This window comes from Amphiura filiformis, chromosome 1, assembly GCF_039555335.1.
Source record: "Amphiura filiformis chromosome 1, Afil_fr2py, whole genome shotgun sequence".
Lineage (NCBI taxonomy): Eukaryota > Metazoa > Echinodermata > Ophiuroidea > Amphilepidida > Amphiuridae > Amphiura > Amphiura filiformis.
Window position 1 is genome coordinate 65,663,247 of NC_092628.1, and position 25,022 is coordinate 65,688,268.

A 25,022-nucleotide genomic window follows, 5' to 3' on the forward strand; every position below is an offset into this window, starting at 1 on the left:
GAATTTTATCCCGCTTTGGCTGGAATTGACCATTTACATTTATATAACACATCTGCTTACGGAACTGGGACTTGCAGTACATTAGTGGAAGGAACACTTAGTGGAATGGGCCAAATCCAGCTCGTACTAGGACCTGTACCGTTGCCATGGAAACATATAATTTCGAAAGTATGTAATACTGTATGTTCATGTATTAAAGGTCCTCTGATGATGAAAACATTGTCTATAAACAATGATATAACTTTTCCAAATATTAAGTTTTTTCTTTGTATCTCAAAAACAGTTTTGATGAAGGTGGGCCCTTCTTCCACTCAGATATTCAATTTAGTCCCCAAAGTGTGTTGTTTTCTGCACTACTCATCAGCGTCATTGCAGTCACCGGAGTAGATCAGTTACGTAATCCAATTAAAATGTGCTTAACAACAGGGGATTAAGGGGGTACTACACCCCTCGATAAATTTGTGTCTATTTTTGCATTTTTCTTGAAAACTAATAACACACTGGTAACAAAAGTTATGTATATTATAGGGGCAACGAATCCAATTACTATGCTGGAATTTCAGTGACCAAAGACAAGCGGTTCGTTATTTATGATAAGAAATAAGGTACCGCTAGGATGTACCTCGTTTCCTATCATATATACTGAATCGCTTGTCTTGAGTCACTGAAATGTCAGTGTAGTAATTGGATTCCTTGCCCCAACAATATACATAACTGTTGTTACCAGTGTGTAATTATTTTTGAGAATAAATACAAAAAATAGTCATAAATTTACCACAGGGGTGTAGTACCCCCTTAAGGCCTTCAAAACCGTCAGACTGGATTAGCACGATAAAACTATTTTAGATCACCCTTTCTTTAATTCTCAACCCATTTCAACAAATAAGATTTTAAATAAGAGCTAAAGAGTACAGGTATTGACTGCTTGAATTAATGATATCTTTTGTCTTTGTTTAGGGGTGAACATAACTGGTACCTTAATTCTTTGGCTTACTGCAGAAGTCCCAAGTAAACGTAAAATGACTAATCTGATTCTTTTGAACACCAAGAAATGACACACAGCCAGTAAGTCCGTTATTTTCTTTTATTCATCGAAGGGCATCCATCTACATCTTTCTCAATATTACAAACGTCATTATTCAACCTGCCCTTTAATTACATACAAGTGAAATGTGAACACCTGCATTTATATTACAAAGTGCTAATGCTAAGATCTCAAACTTTGTTTGCACTATATATGGTACACTTCAAATTGAAGGTAATGATTATGTGTATCAGGATCTCCAGTAGTGGCATAGCTAAGAGTAGCACAAATACTACAAATTTGGTTTTAAAAAAGTTGAATTTCTTTCTATGGTCTTTCAAATGACTAATGTTGAAATGTGCAGGAAGCACACACATATTTAACTTTCACTGCTTGGAAGAGGCACAGAATCAATCTAGTGTTTGCTGAATGTGTCAATTAGCTACGACACTGCCTCCAGTAACCAATCAGGCCCATTGATTCAAATTATGTTGTGTACTGTGATACCCAACACTGAAATAATCATGTATCACCTTCAAATTCAAATGCCACCAAGGTACCGCTCTTTTCCATCTTCAGATGACATCTTTAGATGATATCAATAACATACATAATCAAGAAAGTGTTTGTCCTTACATCTGGTAAATGTTATACACCAAACAGTCATGAAAATACATGTACAATGATATGGACACTTACACACTGACTTTCACAAATATACCTCTTCTCAGTTTGGATTTGAAAACAGCAATGTTACAATGTATCCTCTTTGTCATGATAGAGTGGAATTATTTACATGCTGTTTCTTTTCTCAAATTAGCAATGGGTAAATTTTAAGGTCCTTGACCTGATCGACAGCCTCATCCCCCATTTTTTCTTCATCAAAATTGAGATTTTGGTGTCAGAAGAAAGCTCATATTTTTCTCATTATCCAAGTGAAATTTAACGCCCAAGATGTTTCGTTTCAATTGTGTGAACAAAATGTAGTGATTTGTGGCAACCACACCAGAAGTGTATGTACTATCATATGGGGGCATTGTTATACACGTTTATGCTTCTCATATCAAAAATACTTGAGCAATAGAACTCAAAATGTGGAAATATTGTTTTAATGGCAGGTCTCGATCTAAGAAAGAAAACAGAACATGAAAAATCGGAAATGACCCTAAGGCCCAACAAAATTGCTTGCTTGTCCTTTGCTGACTTGAAAACTGGAAAGTAAAGTTTTACTTTACAAAAGAATACCAACCCTAATTTTGTTTTGCTTTCTTTTTCAAAATGTTTGACACCCTGAAAACTTTTTGAACAGTTTCTTCACACTTCTTAACTGTTTTTTAAAGTATGAATGAAGTGATACAGTATATCACAAATCACACATATTTAGGCTGTCTAAGATATTTAGGCCTATTAAGTATGTGTTTTAGCTATGATTTTTATAACATCTGGCTGACAGATCCCATCTTATACAGAGAGTGAAACAATGTCAACATCAATGGGTACTGTGATTAAGACTGGACATTTTTAAGTTATTTGAATTCTTGTCTCAAGTACATAAGAAAAAAAGTGCGATTGTACGATTACAATTTATGTAACACAAACACCTGATCAATGAAATCATGATTTAAAATACATCTAAGATAATTGAGACCTTAAGTTGTATTGTGTTTTAAGATTGTATGTCTATGTGTATTGTGTGTGTGTATTGTCTGTGTGGTTGTTATGTTGGTTGGTCTGTGCATATTGTGCGAGTCAATACTTGTAAAACCAACATTAATTTGCTCACCAGAAACCAGAACGACAATCCACATATCAACAACTTTGGCTGATAATTGATTACAATTTCATAATTGGTAGCCTGACATTAAATTTCAAAACTTGACTTAGTAAGCAGCCCAGTAAAATCCGAGTTGTTTTTACATTACAATTTGGCACACGCTGTTAATGGTTATTCAACCCTTACATTATGACTGAGATGCCACTGATGGGATTTATATCAACTCCTACAAAGGACTAATTGTTTTATTGGTTTCAAGTGTAATTACATAGGCCTACATGTAACCATTTTTGGGACACCCTGTACATCATGAACATTAAAACCCTTAGGCCTGATTTCAAACAGTGGAAATCCACTGCATCTCCCAATCCCATCATAACCCCAAACATAAAGTTGTTGTGAGACTTCATTGGGCACTTACCTATGCAATTTGAGTGCTTCAGAAATTAGACCCTTTGTTGTTGAACCCAATACTTACCTTTTATATTACTGAACCTGAAAATAAAATATTGATACCACCAAATGGCTTCCAAGAAAGTACAAATACACACTCACTATACTACCTTTTCTCTCGGAGAGTTGTTGACATATTTCAATGGGTACAGCTTCAAATTGTGAGCGTTCACCAAATACCTTCCTGAAGGTGTCGACGAGAGGAAAGATAGTATAGTAGGTCAGATCTTATCTAATCATTAGCTCATCAACATGATTGGGAATGAGGTGTGATTGGTGTACTACATTATATATATACCGTATGATGCATTTAAGTTTGCCAGTGATTTTGATGATCCCATATAGATGCTTTTTACACAACAATATGACCAAGCAGTCAAATTTTGTCATTACAATAGTATGAGGAAATCACAATCTGAGCCAGACTGTTTATCTTTAATCCTTCATCAAATGAAAGATAATTTTTGACAAAGCCACTACCCCATCCAAACAGAACTGGTGCTGTTATCAAGGTATTCACAGTTTGCACCCAAGTATCACACACTTCAAAAGGACAAGTTTTGAAATGAGAAAGTCACCCTGGTCTACTAACCTACTGTGGTGCGCACCAGCAACAGGTTACACAATTCCAAAAGGAGTCATAAGAATCAAAACTTGTAAACAGTTTCCTTGCAATAAGTTGATGTATTTCTTGTGTCTGCTCATTCCCCAACTGATGAGCTCTGATCAGAACATTTTCAGAGTACCAAACTACATCATCAGCTTTGATGAAGGATAATAACTGCCAGACCATGCAACTGTTGATGCAGTTAGTACTAAGATAATGTATGCTGATGTGAACACATTTAATGGTGAACTCGGCTGAAATGGCTGAAACGGTCCATATTCTGTAAACATGGATTTTTTTCAGACTTAAAATCTGCAACTTCATTTCACTTCTACAAGATCCTGTAGCAGGGAACATGTATGTAGTTCATGAAGAGGAAACTTTGCAATAGAACTGTTGAATGCATGAATCACTATGATTTGTAAGAGTCTGAAGATCCAATGTAGTCAAGGGCGATTTTCCAAGCATGATGTTTTTATTTCCCCAAATTAAGGAACGTCCCATTCTAATATTTGATTTATATCTAACTGGGAATAAATTTTAATTTCAAAATTGTGAAATTGGAAGAAAAACAAAAAACTGCATTTTTACATTGTTTTTGTATGATAATAAAACAAATAAATAAAATGAAAAAGATAAATTTCAAATAATGCACAGGTTCACTTGTGCATTCAACAGTGTCATTACAAACTTTTCTCCACCAAATAATAGGTAAACACCATCGTCAACTAATTGTAATCCTTGGCTTGAATCTTGGCAAATAAACGCTCCAGGATACGTTTTGCTTCACACTGTGGGAAGTTGCTTAAGTCATAGTATTGAGCTGCATACCGTACCAACCTGTTAAGAAACAAACATTACATTTTAAGAATTTTCAATTGTAACATAATAATATGTGGTGTGATAAACTATGCAAGTTTACTTAATCAGATATTGTTCACTTCATATTTTAATATTCAGATCACATTTTGCCACAAATGTAGCACCTAAATTTAGCCTTTGTTTGCACAGGATATGTTAGTTTTAAGTACATTACCATCGTGTAAAAATCAAAATTTGAAAACCATTGAGAGCATCTTCCACAGCAAATGCTACAATATTGCTTTAAAAATGAAATGACCACGGAGAATTCAAAAAGCTTTCAGATGTGTTTTTTTTCTTGGACTACTGATATTTAACAACGCTGCAACCACAAGTCATTGGTAATTGTAACACTGATAAAGGGACAAACAGGTTGTTTACTTTTATCGCTGCTTGAATGATGATTAAAAACATCTTTATATATAAAGGAACGTACGAGTCTGAAACAATCTGCATATAAATCAAAGATTTTGTCCATACAATTTAACAAAATAATGGCACGGTTACTAATTATGTAAGCACTCCCTTTCCAAATCAGTAGTGCTATTTCTTGTTCTGATTTCAATATCTCTATGGATATATACCACAGAGTAACACTAGTCAGCTTGTTCATTTCACAAGCCTGAATTTGTAATAATGACATCAGTCTACTCACCATTCTGCTTTGATGTCAGTAACAGTACGGATGTAGTTCTTTGTTGTTAGTACAAACTCATTGTACAAGACCCATTCAGGTTTGTGATCTAAGCATGTGGATGGATGAAGCTGTACAACCTGGTTGTCTTTCACCGTCAAGTAGTGCCCAGTCCTCTCCAGATGAGCAACCTGTAGAAGAATAACAATAAATTATTTCAATGTTTAAATCTTTTACCCAAATTAATAGTAGTAGCAAACATTGCAACAAACCAGACCTTGTGATGATCAAAGCTAAATTATTTCCTGTGGCCAGAGGACTTTCCTTTAAGCCATTATATTGGTTATTTTCCATTTTGCTGTCACCAAAGCCTGATTTCACCATACTAATTTATAGTGAGAAGTGAAATCTTTAAGCTTCTCCAAATCATCTGTTAAATGCATCATGAGCATTTCCTTCTAGTTTTGAGTTTATATAATGGACATTGGTCTGACATAACTAATCGGGTAACTGGCCATTTCACAAAAGCTCACTTCTCAAAATATGTACCAAAAAAGAACATACATACCTGCATAAAGAACCCTGTGACAAGTGCTTTGCGTATGTTGAGATAGTAATCCTTGCTGTTGAAATCTGTGCTGGTTCTCTTCAATGCAAACCTATCCATGATGCGTGCCAACTGCTGGCGTACATTGTCAGCAGATTTAAGGGATCGATACTGTACAAAGTTGTCATAACACCATTGAATGTCTTCACCATCTGTGTGTGTGGATACAGAGAAAACATTAACAAATGGGTCAGTGAAACATTTATTTTTACACTTTTATTACAGCATCTTTGTATGAGAATGATGTCCAATGCCAGGAGGACAAATAAGGTGACAATACAATTTATTAATTAAGTTGACGAAGATGGAGACTTGCAGTTGAAATATCATATTATTTCTAATCCATGAATGTTCAGTGCCCCTGTTTTATTTACTACTATTTGGCATGCCTATTTCTAGACAGAAATATCATGAAAATAAACTATTGCATTGTTATTATTAAGTCTGTAGGTAAGCTGATGTACAGTAGAAATATATGATTACTCACTCTGTTTAAAAGCATGGTATACATTCAGCATGGTCATATGATCACCATCAATATGGGCAAATCTCATCTTGGCCTCATCTGCTGCTTTCTTAGCTTCATTGGGTGCAGGAAACACTGTGGAACTAAACAATTTTGAACAAGGGGGCCGACCACGACCGTCCATTCGGGTTTAATTAAGACCATTTACCTTTCCAGGGGGCACCCAAGAGGGGGCAGGTACTTACCTACTTTCAGGAATCGCATTCCAACCCTCTTGTGTGCCTCCGTTAAGACATAATTTATTGAACATAAACATTCAAAGTACATAGATAAACAAGCATTTACAATAAGAGCAAGGTTGTTTCTAACAAATACAAACTTATATAAAGCAATATTTTTAAGTTCTTACCAATTTACGAAAAACTCCCATTAATCTTACATACAAATGATCCAATAGAATTTAGGACTTTTAACAAAAATTTAAGCTTCAACCAGAAGTCACTAAAACGTGGCTTTAAAACAAAAAAATAAACCAAAAGATATTAAAACTAGTCACTCGGTAACACATATGATGCAGGACCTACATAATCTAATACTGATCAAAGCAAACTTATATTCAATATTAAACAACATATATGGCATTAGCTAACGCAAGCCTAACAGGTTGACACGTGCAATCACTTTTGTTCCTTTTTTCTGACAAATGAAGAAACCAGTTGGCTTCTTGTTACAGAGTCCTCAATATCCAGGTTTACAAGTTTGATGTATTTTAGCAATACATTTCCATGCTTATCAATTTCAAAGAAACATATTGTCTCTCAGCTCTCACATGTTCTAAACACCATGAACCATGCTGGATCAGTCCATGTTCATAAACAGTTGTTACTTTGTTTGGATGACAAGCTCCATATACCATTATCTCAAACCTCAATTTTCAAGAGCTGAAAGATTGGCTTTGAGATGATGGTATTCTCTGCACTTGTAACAACTTCACATGCCAAATTACACTAATCATAACGGACTGGCCAATTGGTTCCTAGTGTACATTTGTCAATGATCAATTGTAACTTGATTTGAATTTCGATTAGATAATATAAAAGCCAACTGATTCCTGGGTTATTACCTGACAGCATGGCTGTGATTGACAAGATTTCATTGGAGCAGTTGTGGTCGGCGCTGGCAATCACCATCTTGGAGAGCTGTGGGTCTAAGGGGAACTCGCCATCATGGAACCCAGTTCTGTTAGGTCACCATTGTCATCAAGGGAACTCAGGTAGTTGAGCAGCTCAAGAGCTCTCATAAGAGTCTCAGGTGCTGCAAAAGTAAGAAAAAATTAGTATTACAAGTATTTTTTACCAACCAATTTGAAAACAATTGCTATAAGAGATGTGAATATATTCTGGGAATTGCAGCTCCAAAACAAAGTGAAATCTCATAGGATTTCCACAGTAAGCTTTTAAATAATTGGATCTTCCTTTACAAATGCATGTGCTTGGGATTTCTCATAAATCACACATTTTTAAACTGATTTTTGTTTTAAATTAATTTCCTTTTGATGTCAGGGAAAGAAGAATTCCCAAACTCTTGGTATTTAGGGAGAAATTTGTTAGTTTACAACACACGGGATTACATCATAATGATGAGTCATTGCTCAATTATTGCAATGTATGAAACTGACATGCTGATGGGGTCCTATAAAATGCAAGGAAAATTAAAGAATCTCTGGTACTTTTGTACAGGGCTTACATCAAGCAACCACATAGTTCTTTGCTTTATACACAACATGCTGCTGCATTTCTAATCTTGAACATAACTGACCATTTCTTCCTAGTAGCTTTGTAGAATATGAAAGTTAAAAGTTAAACATATCATGGAAACTTTAATAAGCTTACCTGGTGGATCCATGAAATCAAAATGCACCAAATCATCAATACCCAGTTTCTTTAGATGCAGCACCACAGTACCCAAGTTGGACCTCAAGATTTCTGGATAGGTGTTGTCCTGCATCTCAGTCTTGTAAGCTTTCTCAGTGTAGAGACGGAAGCATTTGCCTGGACGCGTACGACCGGCACGCCCTGCTCTCTGCTGGGAGCTGGCTTTACTGATGGGTGATACGAGTAGAGACTCAACACGAATACGTGGATTGTACACCTGCATATGCCAATCAAAAACAATGTTAATTTGGAAATACACAGAATGTTTGCAAAGATAGAAATTGAATAAAGAGTATGACATCATCCACTTACTGATTTGAAAGATAAAAAATAAGAAAAAAATGCAATTATCAATGTCTTGTTATTTTTGTAATTTTGGATATCCCTACCAACACAAAAGCCATCATTTTTGAACAGCTTTTATTTTTATGAAACATTTGAATTAAGTTTTTAATCTATGCTATTGATCAAAATTGCTTTTGCCTGATTTTTATCAACCTTTTTCCAACGGATTCTCTGTATTACCTTTTGTTTGGCGAATCCTGGGTCAATCACAAAAACAACACCATCAATGGTAAGTGACGTCGCAGCAATGTTTGTTGAGATGACAACTTTCCTTCCGATGGCGCCGTTTGGTTTGTTAGGTGGTGCTGGTTCAAAGATACGCTGTTGCTGCTGTGGGGGCAGAGTTGAGTAGAGTGGAATGCACTTGAGTTCACCTATCTCTGGGCCTAGGTTATCAACCTCTCGCTTGAGTCGCTTACAAGCTTCTTCTATTTCCTGGAGAATTAAAAGCATACAATTTAGAGGGCAATTCAACTTTACTTTTAACATGACACTTCACAAACACTTGCAATAAAGTGCCCAGATTTATCTTTGTCACAGTGAAATCTGGAATGCTAATTCTATCCTGAATCAATGCGCCAATAAGGGCCCAATTTCATACCCACACAATTTCGTACTATAATGTCAAAATAATGCAAGATATAAATTATGACAGCGACTCGGGCTACTTAATTCTCCAAATCTAATTATCATTGTGATGGTATATTGTCACTTCTTGAATATTACTGCCAACAGATATAATAAAGAGATCAATTTGGTTTACAAATTACATACCGTATTTCAGTCAAATAGTCGCCCCCCCTCAAATAAACGCCCCCACCACTTTTTTCAACCAAGATGTTTCAAAAATTCCGATATTTCCATGCTATCTTGTGTAGTAAGCTTACAAAGTTGCTCACATGGTTGATAATAGCAGCAATAAATGACGAAAATCTGCATCGGCAACCCGGAAGTGAACCAAAAGTCAGTGTCAAAAGTTCATAGTTCGTCATTTTAGCGTGACTTTTAAGCTTACCTAATGATTTTAACGGGAATTGTCGTCCTAAAAATGACCTCTAATAAACGGCCCCCCCCCCCCTTGGGAAAATGTAACGCCCCCGGGGGCGGTCGTTTCACGAAATACGGTAGGTGATTCTTGATAAGGTAGTAGTGCAAAGCCAGATGTGTAGTTACTAAGGGCAAGGTAGTTTTTCAAGTTGTGTTGTTGCAACCTATGCAGTTCAGGTCCATAGTAGGTTGATAGTTTAAAAATAGTTTAGAAGCATGTAGTAACATTCTTAACTGTTTCTCATTACCTTTTGCAACATTTTTGTGGGCTAACATTGACAAATAAACAAATCTTTGAATACAGATCTGGACATTGGCCCCCTCTCCCTACTATTGAAATTATTCCACCTGTACATTAAGTACTTACTTCTTGACCAGTAAGAAACAATAATACATCTCCTTCTCCTCCTCACACATGTGTATCTGTAGCACTGTCCTAATAGCAGCCTCCAAGTAATCTCTCTCTGGTTCTGGTGTGTAAAAGATCTCTACGGGATGGGTACGGCCTGGCACAGTCATCAGAGGAGCATTGTCAAAATATTGCTGTCAAAACAAAATCACATGTTCATGGTTATTAACAATTTAGGAGTAACATAATCTACTGAATCTTGAAAATGTGGTGAAATCTGGATAGAGGTGAGAATAACACTCCACTGTAAGGATCAACATGTCTATTTCGTAAGACCTTTTTAGAATACAGATGTCTACCAAGCTTTTAATGATTTTAATAGGGTTAGTAGTTATGCTCAATGTTAAGCTTAGGATTTGAAATAGGGTGACTTCATGGATTAGAGTTCAATTGACTTATTTAGGTGGTGTGGGTAGCATCAGGCTAGGATTAGGAACAAGGGTACTCTGGGTAGTGTCCCTTAATGCAATAATACTCTATTTCAAGTGTGTAAGAATGTCAGCTTACCTGGAATTTTCCAGCATCTAATGTGGCACTCATGATAACTACTTTCAGGTCAACTCTTTGTCTCTCAACCTCTTTCAACAAACCCATCAAAATATCGGTAGCTAGAGAAATCGCTCATGAGCTTCATCGAGTAAAATCACACCGTAACGTTCCAAGAGAGGGTCTGTCATGGCTTCACGTAACAACATACCATCTGTCATGTATCTACCATCAAACAGGAAAAATGATCATTTGTATGTGCTGACCAAATAAGAACCAATTATTTTGCGTGGTGAAATTATTCTAACAATGTTGCTGATTGGTCCAATTGATAATGAAAACTTCTTTTTGGCCAATCGGCAGGTAGATCTCATGGGGTTAATGTCACCTGAACTTTTCAATCATCCAGCAAAAAATGGCACATCAGAGCATGAATCTTCTACATAGCAATTTGAAGCATTTTTCCAAGTCTCTACTCATTAAGCTGTTGATATTGATTACTAGTGTGCTTTGCTATTGTCAAGTGTACATTTAATTCACAGCTATTTTGGTTGTATCTTGTTCTGTTTTAATTTTTAATAACCTTAAGATTTTTTTCACATCATCACTTCATAAATGCTTGAAAATTGACATTTTTACAAGATGATGACAATCACAACCACACTCTTAAATACTTACTTCAGTTGTGTCTTTGCGCTGGTACAATCCTCAAATCGTATACTATATCCCACTTCTTGTCCCAATACTAAGTCCATTTCATCTGACACACGCTGAGCCACACTCATAGCAGCCACTCTCCTGGGTTGTGTACATGCCACAGATTTCTTAGCACCCATTGGATACTTACCTCTCACATATTCTAAACACCACTGGGGGATCTGGTACAACAATGGATCACAAAAGGAGTCAGTGCATGTATGTGATGAGACAGGTGATTGTAGATATACCAATGGCACCTGCTATCTCAATGGATTATAATCTAAAGCAGAACCAACAGTTTGGAAACATAAGGACAATTTATCCATAACTTTGAGCTCATTTTTCTCAAGCCATAACCAAAAGAATATTACATATTGGTCTATCTTCGTCTAGGTGTATAAGTTTAAGATAGAGATTACAAAATGACCCCAAAATCATATCAACTTTGTGATGGACTTGGAAAATGTTAACAAACAACAAGCAGCAAACAACAAGAGAGCCAAGAAAATGCCTGAACTAAACATGGAAATAAAAAAAGGAATGAATACACAAACTTGGCAAAACAAGACCACAACAGTTTAAGCAGGTATGCTAATCTTCTTTGGAGTCGAACAAATATATGATCAAATAATATAATATAAGCAAAGTAACATGGCTAAAGGTTTGACACTTATCCTCAAATTAATTCTTGTAAAGAAATTTGTGTGAATCAAAGGTTGGTTCTTGTTTCAAAGTTCACTTACCTGTGTAGTTTTTCCTGAGCCAGTTTCACCAACCAGTACCATAACTTTATACATATTGAGCATTTCTACAAATTTAGCTTTGTACTCCCACACAGGTAGAGTGCTACGCTTGGCTAGGATCTGGTGAAATCTGGGTGAATAGGGCATGCCTGTGATGATAAAACAGTGTTGTTTGTTATTAAAACATGCTAGCCCATTCAGTAATAATCTTCAAATGCTCCTACTCAGGACTTCAACATATACCCGATTGTATGACATGGGACACATGACTTGAAGCCAAAATTGAAAATATACAATTAAAAATCTCTACAACAATATTCTAAAATTTGTACCAAAATGTAGGCCTAGATACTGTATTGGAAAATAATCATTACCGGTACTCAAGCATGAACAAGAATTATTTGACCAAGGGTGCTTAATTGCAGTTTGATGTCTTCAAATTCAACACTTATGCAGCTAATATAGTCTGGTCCTGAAATCGGTGCAAATTTCAAGGCATTATTTTAGTTCAAAAATATTAGCAAATTCAAATGAAAGTGCTAGCAACGACAAAATTGTAGCTTTGTTGAAATTGTGTAACAAAAGGCTGATTTGGTTCCTGCTATTCTGAAGGGACGTTATTCCAAATAGCAAAAGGGGCGTTATTCTGAATTGAGCAAAACCTAAGTATAATCCTAGCCCTAAACCTAACCCATATCCCAACTCAAACCTTTGGAATAACGGCATGACCACATTTTGCCATACAATATGTTCCTGAGTTTACTAGCTACACCATACCCTGCTGCATTTGCACCTGTTTCATTCCACATACCTGTGTAGGGGTTGATTTTAATAGGAGTCTGTTCAAACATATTGGATTTAGAGCTGCGATGTTTGTCACGGTCATAATCTCTGTCACGATCTAGGTCCCTATCTCGATCCCTGGAACAATGACAACAAATCCAGTTAAAATTTACATGTAAGTATTACAGAATTATGAATAAACAAGCAACCAACACAATGAAACAACATAAGGCCAAAAAAAAAAAAAATTGTTGTGTTGCCCTCCCAAGCCTAAAATCTGGTAGTACAGCCGGCGGATTTTTTTTTTTTTTTTACCAACTCAACCATTTGATACCTACTATTTCACAGTAACATGAGTGAAGAGAGGCATATGCATAATATTGGCTGTATTTTCTACCCAATGTTGAATACATACATACATACATACAAAAGTTATTTATAACGCAATTCGCCGCAAGGCAACATTGCGTTTACAAATACATCAAAGCAGTAAAACAATATAAAGAAACAAAAGTTCAGAATAAATGAGTTTTTAACAGTTTCTTGAAAGTGTTTGTGGATGTTGCACCCCTGATGTGCAGTGGCAGATTGTTCCAGGCTTTGGCAGCAGTAGCAGTGAATCTGCGTTCTCCCGCAACAGAGTTGTATCTATGAACTACCAGACGTGAAGGATCATTTGAAGATCTGAGAGGGCAGCCGGGAACATAATAAGAGAACAATTGAGTTATGTAAGCTGGTGATTGGTCATTCAATGCCTTGTATACATAGAGCAGGATCTTGTAAGTTACTCTTTGTGCTATCGGAAGCCAGTGGAGTTTTGTGATTAAGGGTGCAGCTTCAGTCCAGCGACCTAAGGCATATATGACACATGCGGCTTTGTTCTGTAAGCGTTGCAAGCGAATCATATTCTTGGATGAAAGGTGAGTGAAAAGTGCATTGCAATAGTTTAAACGTGACAGGACCAGCGCACGGACAACATGATGGCATGTGTCAGAATCAATATATTTTCGGATTCTCCAGATATTCCTGATGTGATAAAGGATCGAGCGACGAAGACTATCGATGTGAGAGGTGAGTGACATTGAACTATCGAAACTAGATGCCAAGATTTCTGATGACCGTGGAGGGTGTGATCTTCAATGAACCAATTTCAAGGGTAACGTCATTAAGCTGAAAATTTCTCATGTTGTAGATAGAGCCAGCAACAAAAAACTCAGTTTTTGCATCATTAAGCTTTAAATAATTCACAGTCATCCATTCTCTGATTTCAGAGATGCAGCTTGAAATCTTGTCAAGAGTGTTAAGCACATCGCCAGGAATCCGAGGGTTGAAAGAAGCATATAACTGGCAGTCGTCAGCATAGATATGATAGTTGATACCATGTTTCTGGATGATCTCTCCAATGGGAACAGTATAAGCGGAGAAAAGCAATGGTCCTAGAACGGAGCCTTGTGGCACACCAAAATCCATTGAGATGGGGTCGGAGAGGTGACCATTGATGCTGACTTCAGAACTCCAACCTTTCAGATAAGATTGGGCCCATTCCAGTGCAGAACCGGTGATGGCGAAACGGTCCTGCAGACGATTTAGGAGAATTGTGTGATCAACAGTGTCAAATGCGGAGCTTAGATCTAATAGCACCACAAAGACAACTCTCCTAGAATCAATCTCACTGAAGATATCGTCACTCACTTTGATTAAAGCACTTTCAGTGCTATGTTTGGGACGGTAAGCAGACTGGAATGGGTCTGAAAGCTTGTTATTGTTCATGTGATCAACAAGCTGCGAAGCAGCGCAATTCTCAATCAGTTTTGCAGTAACAGTTAAATTACTGACAGGCCTACATGTATAGTTATTAAACTCGTCTTTGTCTAGGGATGGCTTCTTAAGCAGTGGTGTTACAATTGCTTTGTGAGCCGCCGTAGGGAAAACCCCTGTTTGTAAAGAGGCATTAACAATGCTTGTCAGAGCAGGTAAATTTAGCGCCCAAATAATGTTTCATGAGCCAGGTTGGCTGAGGATCGAGGATGCATGAGGCATTGGATGCCTTTGAGATAACATTGTGGACCTCTTCTTCAGTCATTTGGTGAAACTCGATTAGAGGTCTACAGAAAGGTGAGCAACTGTCAACGAACTTGGAAGCATCAATTTTGGTACTATTTGACTCAAGCTCATCACAGATTTTACAGATCTTATTCCTGAAGAACTGAGCAAATTTGTTGCCCAAGTCTCTTGAGTCACCATGGGCAGGCAATGGCTTGGCCTGATTGTTGAGGAGGCTATTTACAGTGTGAAAAATGGTTTTTGCATTGGCATGACATAGTAGAGTTGGGCGACTATCACTTTTTTCCTAGTCGACTAGTCGGCAGCAAATAGTCGCGACTACGACTATAGTCGCGACTATCTGTGATTAAAATTGGACTGAAAAATCGGGTGAAAGATTGGTGGCAATTTAGTATTTATAATGCATGATTACAGGACCCGTGATTGCCGGCATCGCATCACAGTTTGCTACACAAACCAGCACTGTTTGCGATGCAAATATTTGACTGTAAAATGCTGTAATATAGGCCTAACTTTTCTGTTCAATTAAATTCACTTGCCACTTTCCAGCAACAGCACAAGAAACTTCATATAATTTCTCAAACCTTCAATATTCCAATAGCGATCTTCGTTCGTTTCCATGTTTTGCTGTGCATGAAAATATGTAAACATGCTGGTACGGCAGTGCATATTTTCCATGGTATGCTCATTGCTCATGAACGTGTTGCATCGTGCATGTACGATTAACTTTCACCTCCGACCTACGTCACCTGACCTCATCTAGACTACTGCATTTGTCGCTACAGGGTGGCATTGCAACATTACGACTGTTTGTCAGCTAATTTGTTTATTTTCCTGTTGCTTTCTAAATATTCTGTTACCACAATAAGCATAGCTTTTTGAAATTTCGTGAAAAGTACTTCTAATCTAATAATATTTTCCTAAATTTTCCCTTTTGGAAAACACTTCTCGGAAGTTCTCGCTGTTTCTTTCCAAAGTTGAAATAATCTCATACCTTCAGTAGTTGGTACAAACACCCAACCTGGGTCTGTACATGCACGCTATGACGCTGCTACACCTGTTATCGCTGCATAAATTATAATCATAATGAGATGTTCGACAGTTCTAAGTAATTTGAGTTTTTTGACGGCTTTTATCTTGTGGGAAAGTAGTTCGACAACAAGTCAATAACACCAATTTAATGATGATTTATGGACATTATGATTACTTGTTGGTTAGTGTTACTATTGGTAAGACAATGACTAACATTTTTTCACATTTTTCGTAGTTTATATGTTAGTATTTGGTTGGTTTTGGTGCGAATAACTGGCACTTTTAAAGTAATTTTATAACACAAAAATATACTTGCATTCGTCGACTTTTGGTTTTCAATAGTCGTAGTCGCGACTATCAGTAATAGTCGCGACTAACGACTATTGGCGACTTAGTCGCCCAACTCTATGACATAGCTTATCAGAATAGTGTGATTGTTTGGCTTCAACAATACATTTGGACACATTATTCCTGGCAGACGCATAGTTTTGGCGATCAGACTCAGTTCTAGACTTCCGCCATTTTCTTTCGGCCCTATGACGTTCTTGACGAGCAGAATGGATTGATTGATTATACCATGGTTGCCTGTTCCTAATAGTCCGAGTACGCGTTTCAGCGGGAGCATGTTCATCCAAACAACCAGTTATGGTCGTGTTGTACCAACTGTAAAGATCATCAGGACTATTTACATCAGGAATGGGATTAAGATGGTCAGTCAAATATTTTATTGAAGTAAATATTTAAAAAATTAAGACCCTTCACAATTAATTCTTAGTTTACTATTTAAATATTTTAAAAAAGGCATGAGGTAACTTAATTATTAGTTATTTATTACTTATTATTTTCTTCATTTTGAAACAAGCCCAATATCAACATCCTGCATGGAACATTTTGGTACTGCAGATCATATTGCAATTATGGTTGATTTTATACATTGATAATAATATGTGTTATTTGTTTGTTCAGGATTCATGATCAAAGTAAGAAAGTAGCAAATTAATGTAACAAAAATGTCATTTAACAGAGAAAATGACAGATAAAAATCAAATAATTAAATATTTTGCAATTCTCAATTTTTGATGCGGGCGGGAAATAGGAAACTCAAAATCAATTGTGAAGGGCCTAACATCCATGTTGTTGGGATTCAATGAGTAAGTCCTACTATCCAATTAAAGTGCTGGCTTGGGACACAATCTTTTTAGTGAACTTCAGGGATCCGGAAATAGGCTTGGGGGTACATGTATGATAAAAAAAAAATTTGTTAAAAAAAAATTTTTTTTTAAAAAGAAACTCGGGCCCAGATTTTCATGATTTTGACCCGGCCGCGGAGGGCAACACAACATTTTTTTTTTTGGCCTAGTTGTATTACAAAGTAGTTTTCCTTAGTTTATCATATTACATGGTATAAAATGCTACTCAATCTATACTTCATAAAAAGGGCTGAAAAAAAAGCTTTGTATCAAAGTGAGCTGCTAAGTCAACTCAGGAGAGTGATCTGAGGAGCTCAATTTGAGCTCCTTGTTGAAACCAGGAGAGCAATAATGATCATTTTGATAGAGCTCCATGATTTTATAGAAATGAAGGTCTGATGTTATTGGATACCGGTACCGGTACTGAGATACAGTGCACTGTATTGACATCTGTTCCACAAATAAGGAATATCACAGTAAATAATTTATTATGTGTGCAGTTTGATCGCGAAATTAAATACTCGCGAAAATGTCGATCATCGCAAATTCACAAAATAAAGTACCCTCGAAATAAAAAAAAAAAAAAACACAAAATTACAACTTTGGACGGGTTATTGGCAAAAGACATTATTGCCAAACAATATAGAATAGAACATTTGATGTCAACTTGTCAAAATATTGAAGAAATATGCTCCCTAAACTTGTGGAGAGTAGGCAAAATAATTCCCATTCAAACGCATGGGAAACTGAAAAGTGCATAACACAGACTAATCTAACATGAATTTTAGTAAAACTGCATTTGAATACTATTTGATACTAGTTATCAAGTAGTGAAAGCCACTTCATGAAACATTACGCATAGTGCATTTTTGTAAAATTCTCTTGGTCGGGCTGACGTCACAAAGGGGAAATAGCCTTGTAAAACCAGTGTGCGCATGTTCAGTTCCCCTTCCCTCGAGCTGGTTGCTATGCGTGCACGCGCTTGTGCAAAGGGGACGAAGGGGACAATGTTCCCGGATGTCCGACCGAGTGAATGGCTCTTCATGCTCAAAAATGTAGCCATTGATATCATTTTGCTGGGACACAAAATTTGGGACATTCACTTCAGGCAAGCATGAAGCATACTTTTCCTCATAACATTGCCAAATGTAGGCCTACATATATGATTGACCCCTCATTTTGTTAAGTTAAATGATTCTCTTTTTAATGAAAGCAATTTTAGATGAATTTATTAAATTTCAAAATTTTATGAACATGTCTACTGCTGCTAGCAATGCTAGTGCTATCTGCTGTCACTGTCATGTATTGTATTTGTATTGTATTGTATTCGGGTAAATCCCGCCTATTTTCAGGCGCACCACTGAGTAAGCAGTGTACTTTTTAACATCTATCTAAATCACCATTTCACAACATTACTATTAACACAACTAATCTACTACAGACACTGTATTCACAACTACTACTGCCCTGGGACCTAGGGAGGTGCAGGTAACAAGCCCGTGATGATCCCCCTACTCTTTTCGATAAGGCCTGCAACTTTTTACGTGCTCAGGTTTGACTCGTCTGACACACGGAACCGCCATTTTACGTGACCATTCGAACCACGAGACACTGGGCACCCACCGTGTACACCTGCACATTCTACACGGTGGATGGGAACGAGGAGAAATATCACAATTATATTCTACTAGACTGAAAGAGCTTATGATTATGATATTTCTGACCTATTGGAACTATTTAGAGTGAGCAACAAGGATCGGGCAGGATGGGGTTTCGAACCACGGACCCCTCGCTCAACTCTCCCGGTCCAGTAGACTGCTGCCCTAAGAAAACTATGTGGAAAAAAAGTGACGGATTTTGCAACAGGATTCCTGTGGCATAGAGCATGCGCAGTTGTGTCCAAATTGACCTTTTGACCGAGTTTGTTGTTTTTAGAAGTTCAGAGCGCGATCTTGTCACAGCGGCGCGGTACAGCGACGCGGTACACGGGCGCCGCTCGTACGTCGCGCCACGGCGCACAACCAAAGTCGCATTGAATAGTTTTCAGAAGTCCGTCATGATATTGGCTGTAAGATAATCAGTCGTCACCACGAAGCATACACAGTACATGCGAAGTGTAGACGGCTGATTGGAATAAGTCTAATGGTCCAGCGCCTTAGACCACTAAAGTCTTATTCAGATTCCCTTTTACAAATTAAGCGTACATGCTAGCCGTCCAGCGCGTATTATTTGCACAAGGTCCAATGCACATGCTTGACGTCGCGCGTGTATACGCGATGGTTAAGCTGTCAAATGAAATCTGAATAAGACTTTAGGCCACCTCGCCCATGCTCATGTGCTGTGCATGAAAATATGTAAACATGCCGGTACGGCAGTGCATATTTTCCATGGTATGCTCATTGCTCATGAACGTGTTGCATCGTGCATGTACGATTAACTTTCACCTCCGACCTACGTCACCTGACCTCATCTAGACTACTGCATTTGTCGCTACAGGGGTGGCATTGCAACATTACGACTGTTTGTCAGCTAATTTGTTTATTTTCCTGTTGCTTTCTAAATATTCTGTTACCACAATAAGCATAGCTTTTTGAAATTTCGTGAAAAGTACTTCTAATCTAATAATATTTTCCTAAATTTTCCCTTTCGGAAAACACTTCTCGGAAGTTCTCGCTGTTTCTTTCCAAAGTTGAAATAATCTCATACCTTCAGTAGTTGGTACAAACACCCAACCTGGGTCTGTACATGCACGCTATGACGCTGCTACACCTGTTATCGCTGCATAAATTATAATCATAATGAGATGTTCGACAGTTCTAAGTAATTTGAGTTTATTAACGGCTTTTATCTTGTGGGAAAGTAGTTCGACAACAAGTCAATAACACCAATTTAATGATGATTTATGGACATTATGATTACTTGTTGGTTAGTGTTACTATTGGTAAGACAATGACTAACATTTTTTCACATTTTTCGCAGTTTATATGTTAGTATTTGGTTGGTTTTGGTGCGAATAACTGGCACTTTTAAAGTAATTTTATAACACAAAAATATACTTGCATTAGTCGACTTTTGGTTTTCAATAGTCGTAGTCGCGACTATCAGTAATAGTCGCGACTAACGACTATTGGCGACTTAGTCGCCCAACTCTATGACATAGCTTATCAGAATAGTGTGATTGTTTGGCTTCAACAATACATTTGGACACATTATTCCTGGCAGACGATAGTTTTGGCGATCAGACTCAGTTCTAGACTTCCGCCATTTTCTTTCGGCCCTATGACGTTCTTGACGAGCAGAATGGTTTGATTGATTATACCATGGTTGCCTGTTCCTAATAGTCCGAGTACGCGTTTCAGCGGGAGCATGTTCATCCAAACAACCAGTTATGGTCGTGTTGTACCAACTGTAAAGATCATCAGGACTATTTACATCAGGAATGGGATTAAGATGGTCAGTCAAATATTTTATTGAAGTAAATATTTAAAAAATTAAGACCCTTCACAATTAATTCTTAGTTTACTATTTAAATATTTTAAAAAGGCATGAGGTAACTTAATTATTAGTTATTTATTACTTATTATTTTCTTCATTTTGAAACAAGCCCAATATCAACATCCTGCATGGAACATTTTGGTACTGCAGATCATATTGCAATTATGGTTGATTTTATACATTGATAATAATATGTGTTATTTGTTTGTTCAGGATTCATGATCAAAGTAAGAAAGTAGCAAATTAATGTAACAAAAATGTCATTTAACAGAGAAAATGACAGATAAAAATCAAATAATTAAATATTTTGCAATTCTCAATTTTTGATGCGGGCGGGAAATAGGAAACTCAAAATCAATTGTGAAGGGCCTAACATCCATGTTGTTGGGATTCAATGAGTAAGTCCTACTATCCAATTAAAGTGCTGGCTTGGGACACAATCTTTTTAGTGAACGTCAGGGATCCGGGAATAGGCTTGGGGGTACTTGTATGATAAAAAAAAATTTGTTAAAAAAAAAATTTTTTTTTTTAAAAGAAACTCGGGCCCAGATTTTCATGATTTTGACCCGGCCGCGGAGGGCAACACAACATTTTTTTTTTTGGCCTAGTTGTATTACAAAGTACTTTTCCTTGGTTTATCATATTACATGGTATAAAATGCTACTCAATCTATACTTCATAAAAAGGGCTGAAAAAAAAGCTTTGTATCAAAGTGAGCTGCTAAGTCAACTCAGGAGAGTGATCTGAGGAGCTCAATTTGAGCTCCTTGTTGAAACCAGGAGAGCAATAATGATCATTTTGATAGAGCTCCATGATTTTATAGAGATGAAGGTCTGATGTTATTGGATACCGGTACGGTACTGAGATACAGTGCACTGTATTGACATCTGTTCCACAAATAAGGAATATCACAGTAAATAATTTATTATGTGTGCAGTTTGATCGCGAAATTAAATACTCGCGAAAATGTCGATCATCGCAAATTCACAAAATAAAGTACCCTCGAAATTAAAGTGTTCAAAAACACAAAATTACAACTTTGGACGGGTTATTGGCAAAAGACATTATTGCCAAACAATATAGAATAGAACATTTGATGTCAACTTGTCAAAATATTGAAGAAATATGCTCCCTAAACTTGTGGAGAGTAGGCAAAATAATTCCCATTCAAACGCATGGGAAACTGAAAAGTGCATAACACAGACTAATCTACCATGAATTTTAGTAAAACTGCATTTGAATACTATTTGATACTAGTTATCAAGTAGTGAAAGCCACTTCATGAAACATTACGCATAGTGCATTTTTGTAAAATTCTCTTGGTCGGGCTGACGTCACAAAGGGGAAATAGCCTTGTAAAACCAGTGTGCGCATGTTCAGTTCCCCTTCCCTCGAGCTGGTTGCTATGCGTGCACGCGCACGAAGGGGACAATGTTCCCGGATGTCCGACCGAGTGAATGGCTCTTCATGCTCAAAAATGTAGCCATTGATATCATTTTGCTGGGACACAAAATTTGGGACATTCACTTCAGGCAAGCATGAAGCATACTTTTCCTCATAACATTGCCAAATGTAGGCCTACATATATGATTGACCCCTCATTTTTTAAGTTAAATGATTCTCTTTTTAATGAAAGCAATTTTAGATGAATTTATTAAATTTCAAAATTTTATGAACATGTCTACTGCTGCTAGCAATGCTAGTGCTATCTGCTGTCACTGTCATGTATTGTATTTGTATTGTATTGTATTCGGGTAACTCCCGCCTATTTTCAGGCGCACCACTGAGTAAGCAGTGTACTTTTTAACATCTATCTAAATCACCATTTCACAACATTACTATTAACACAACTAATCTACTACAGACACTGTATTCACAACTACTACTGCCCTGGGACCTAGGGAGGGTGCAGGTAACAAGCCCGGGGATGATCCCCCTACTTTTTTCGATAAGGCCTGCAACTTTTTACGTGCTCAGGTTTGACTCGCCTGACACACGGAACCGCCATTTTACGTGACCATTCGAACCACGAGACGCTGGGCACCCACCGTGTACACCTGCACATTCTACACGGTGGATGGGAACGAGGAGAAATATCACAATTATATTCTACTAGACTGAAAGAGCTTATGATTATGATATTTCCGACCTATTGGAACTATTTAGAGTGAGCAACAAGGATCGGGCAGGATGGGGTTTCGAACCACGGACCCCTCGCTCAACTCTCCCGGTCCAGTAGACTGCTGCCCTGAGAAAACTATGTGGAAAAAAAGTGACGGATTTTGCAACAGGATTCCTGTGGCATAGAGCATGTGCAGTTGTGTCCAAATTGACCTTTGACCGAGTTTGTTGTTTTAGAAGTTCAGAGCGCGATCTTGTCACAGCGGCGCGGTACAGCGACGCGGTACACGGGCGCCGCTAGTCAGTCGCTCTACGGCGCACAACCAAAGTCGCATTGAATAGTTTTCAGAAGTCCGTCATGATATTGGCTGTAAGATAGTCAGTCGTCACTACGAAGCATACACAGTACATGCGAAGTGTAGACGGCTGATTGGAATAAGTCTAATGGTCCAGCGCCTTAGACCACTAAAGTCTTATTCAGATTCCCTTTTACAAATTAAGCTTACATGCTAGCCGTCCAGCGCGTATTATTTGCACAAGGTCCAATGCACATGCTTGACGTCGCGCGTGTATACGCGATGGTTAAGCTGTCAAATGAAATCTGAATAAGACTTTAGGCCACCTCGCCCATGCTCATGTGCTGTACTGTACTTTTTATTAATAAGCTTAAAACATTTACACAGATTCCATGATTTTCCATCAATTATGTACTCTAATCATTCAACTGTGTTAGCCTTACCTATCTGGATCATCTCTCCTTTTTGATTTTGAGAATGAATCGTCTATATCTAACCGGCGCTTGGACATTTTGAAAGATTTTTTCGGCAAAAGAAACACAAATACACGGTACCGACGTTCACCAATGCCCAGATATTGATTTTCACAGGGCAAATCGCTCAAGTACTTAGTATTTTCCAGTCGCATCGGGCATTGAAAGAGAGGGATTCGTGTGGCTACTGGATTTCGAGGGGGGGGGGCCTTTAACACTACAAATGACCATACGGGTATTGGATTTCGCAGCTCTGAAAGACCCCCTATATTTGGAAGACCCTTGATTTTGATAATTTCAGCTCTAGGCTATAAGACCTCAAAATTGCCATATTTCTAGGGTTTTTTCCTCGGGTTTTTTTCAGGCGATTTTCAACCAAAAAAGAAAGGACCCTTTAAAGGAGGATTTCGTCCAGTGAAACTTGGAAATATCCGGGCAGTGCCGTGAACCCCGGCTTGGAATAGTACGACATGACAGTAGGCGCTGCGGCAATTCTGACCCGGGATTCTGCCAATTCCAAGTTTTTAACAGCGTCAAAAACCTGAACTGTCGGAATTCCAGAATTGTAAGTTGATTATTCCCTGATGCAGCATGGCTAGAAATTCTAGCCATGCTGCATCAGGGAATAGAAATCTCGGCTAAAATTCTGGGCCGCGATCGAAGTGACACCTTGATGCAGGTACTTATACTGTATGTAACTTAAAGCCATACAATGTAGGCCTACGATCTTATATGAAATTGGTTAATTTTTTTCAATGACCTGATTTTTTTGCATATTTGTAATGTTTACACATGTCCCAACTTGCACCTAAATGGAATCGGCCAAATTTGTTGTCTTTGTAGGTCAACAGAGTTAAAGTTCGACATATTATCATAATTTAAAAATTATGATAATATGTCCTCCCATAGACATGATAGAACTGCATGTTAAATGGTTAAAATAACCAGTGGGGTTTCTTTCACTTTACCTTGTTAACTTAAAATGGACAGCAATCCTTCCCGGCTTATTACTAATATTATTTCAACATTTTGAATAAAAAAATAACAATTAAAATTTGACGGAAATCGTACATTAAGGCTTTAAATGAAGTCGAGGATGAATTTCATTTTATGATGAGCTTACGATAATCCTAGACAAATGTTATTTACTCAGGTTAAAGATGCTTATATTACTGGCGATAATAACTCTGATGAAAGTATTTTTATTGATTTAATGAGTGCCAAAGATTATGATAATTATAAAAATGGTATCTACATCATGCCGCCTTTGACATTCGTAACGGCGCTACTGGTAGACTATGCCATAGTCGAATTTTATTAAAAATATGTTATTATTAGTCATGATGAGCCCATTTCGTTGAACTCAAAATTATACTGATGTTTATTAAAATTAAAGTATTCAATAGTAAAATGGTCATAAAGAGTTAAAAATATCAGATGATTAGTGACAATAAAAGTAATTGAATGCAACATTATCTT

General features: G+C 37.3%; 1 protein-coding gene across 1 annotated transcript; it reads right to left on the minus strand.

The window, feature by feature from the left end:
- Positions 1 to 1,070: 1,070 nt before the first annotated feature.
- On the minus strand, positions 1,071 to 23,662 carry LOC140151210 (putative pre-mRNA-splicing factor ATP-dependent RNA helicase PRP1). The gene is given in 17 exon segments (XM_072173471.1): positions 1,071 to 4,698; positions 5,375 to 5,544; positions 5,922 to 6,112; positions 6,448 to 6,552; positions 6,555 to 6,569; positions 7,550 to 7,648; positions 7,651 to 7,740; positions 8,319 to 8,577; positions 8,886 to 9,140; positions 10,120 to 10,157; positions 10,160 to 10,295; positions 10,669 to 10,776; positions 10,779 to 10,872; positions 11,326 to 11,525; positions 12,090 to 12,238; positions 12,901 to 13,010; positions 23,514 to 23,662. Coding segments are annotated over 17 exon segments (2,199 nt in total). The 5' UTR covers positions 23,582 to 23,662; the 3' UTR covers positions 1,071 to 4,586.
- Between the last annotated feature and the right edge of the window lie 1,360 nt (positions 23,663 to 25,022).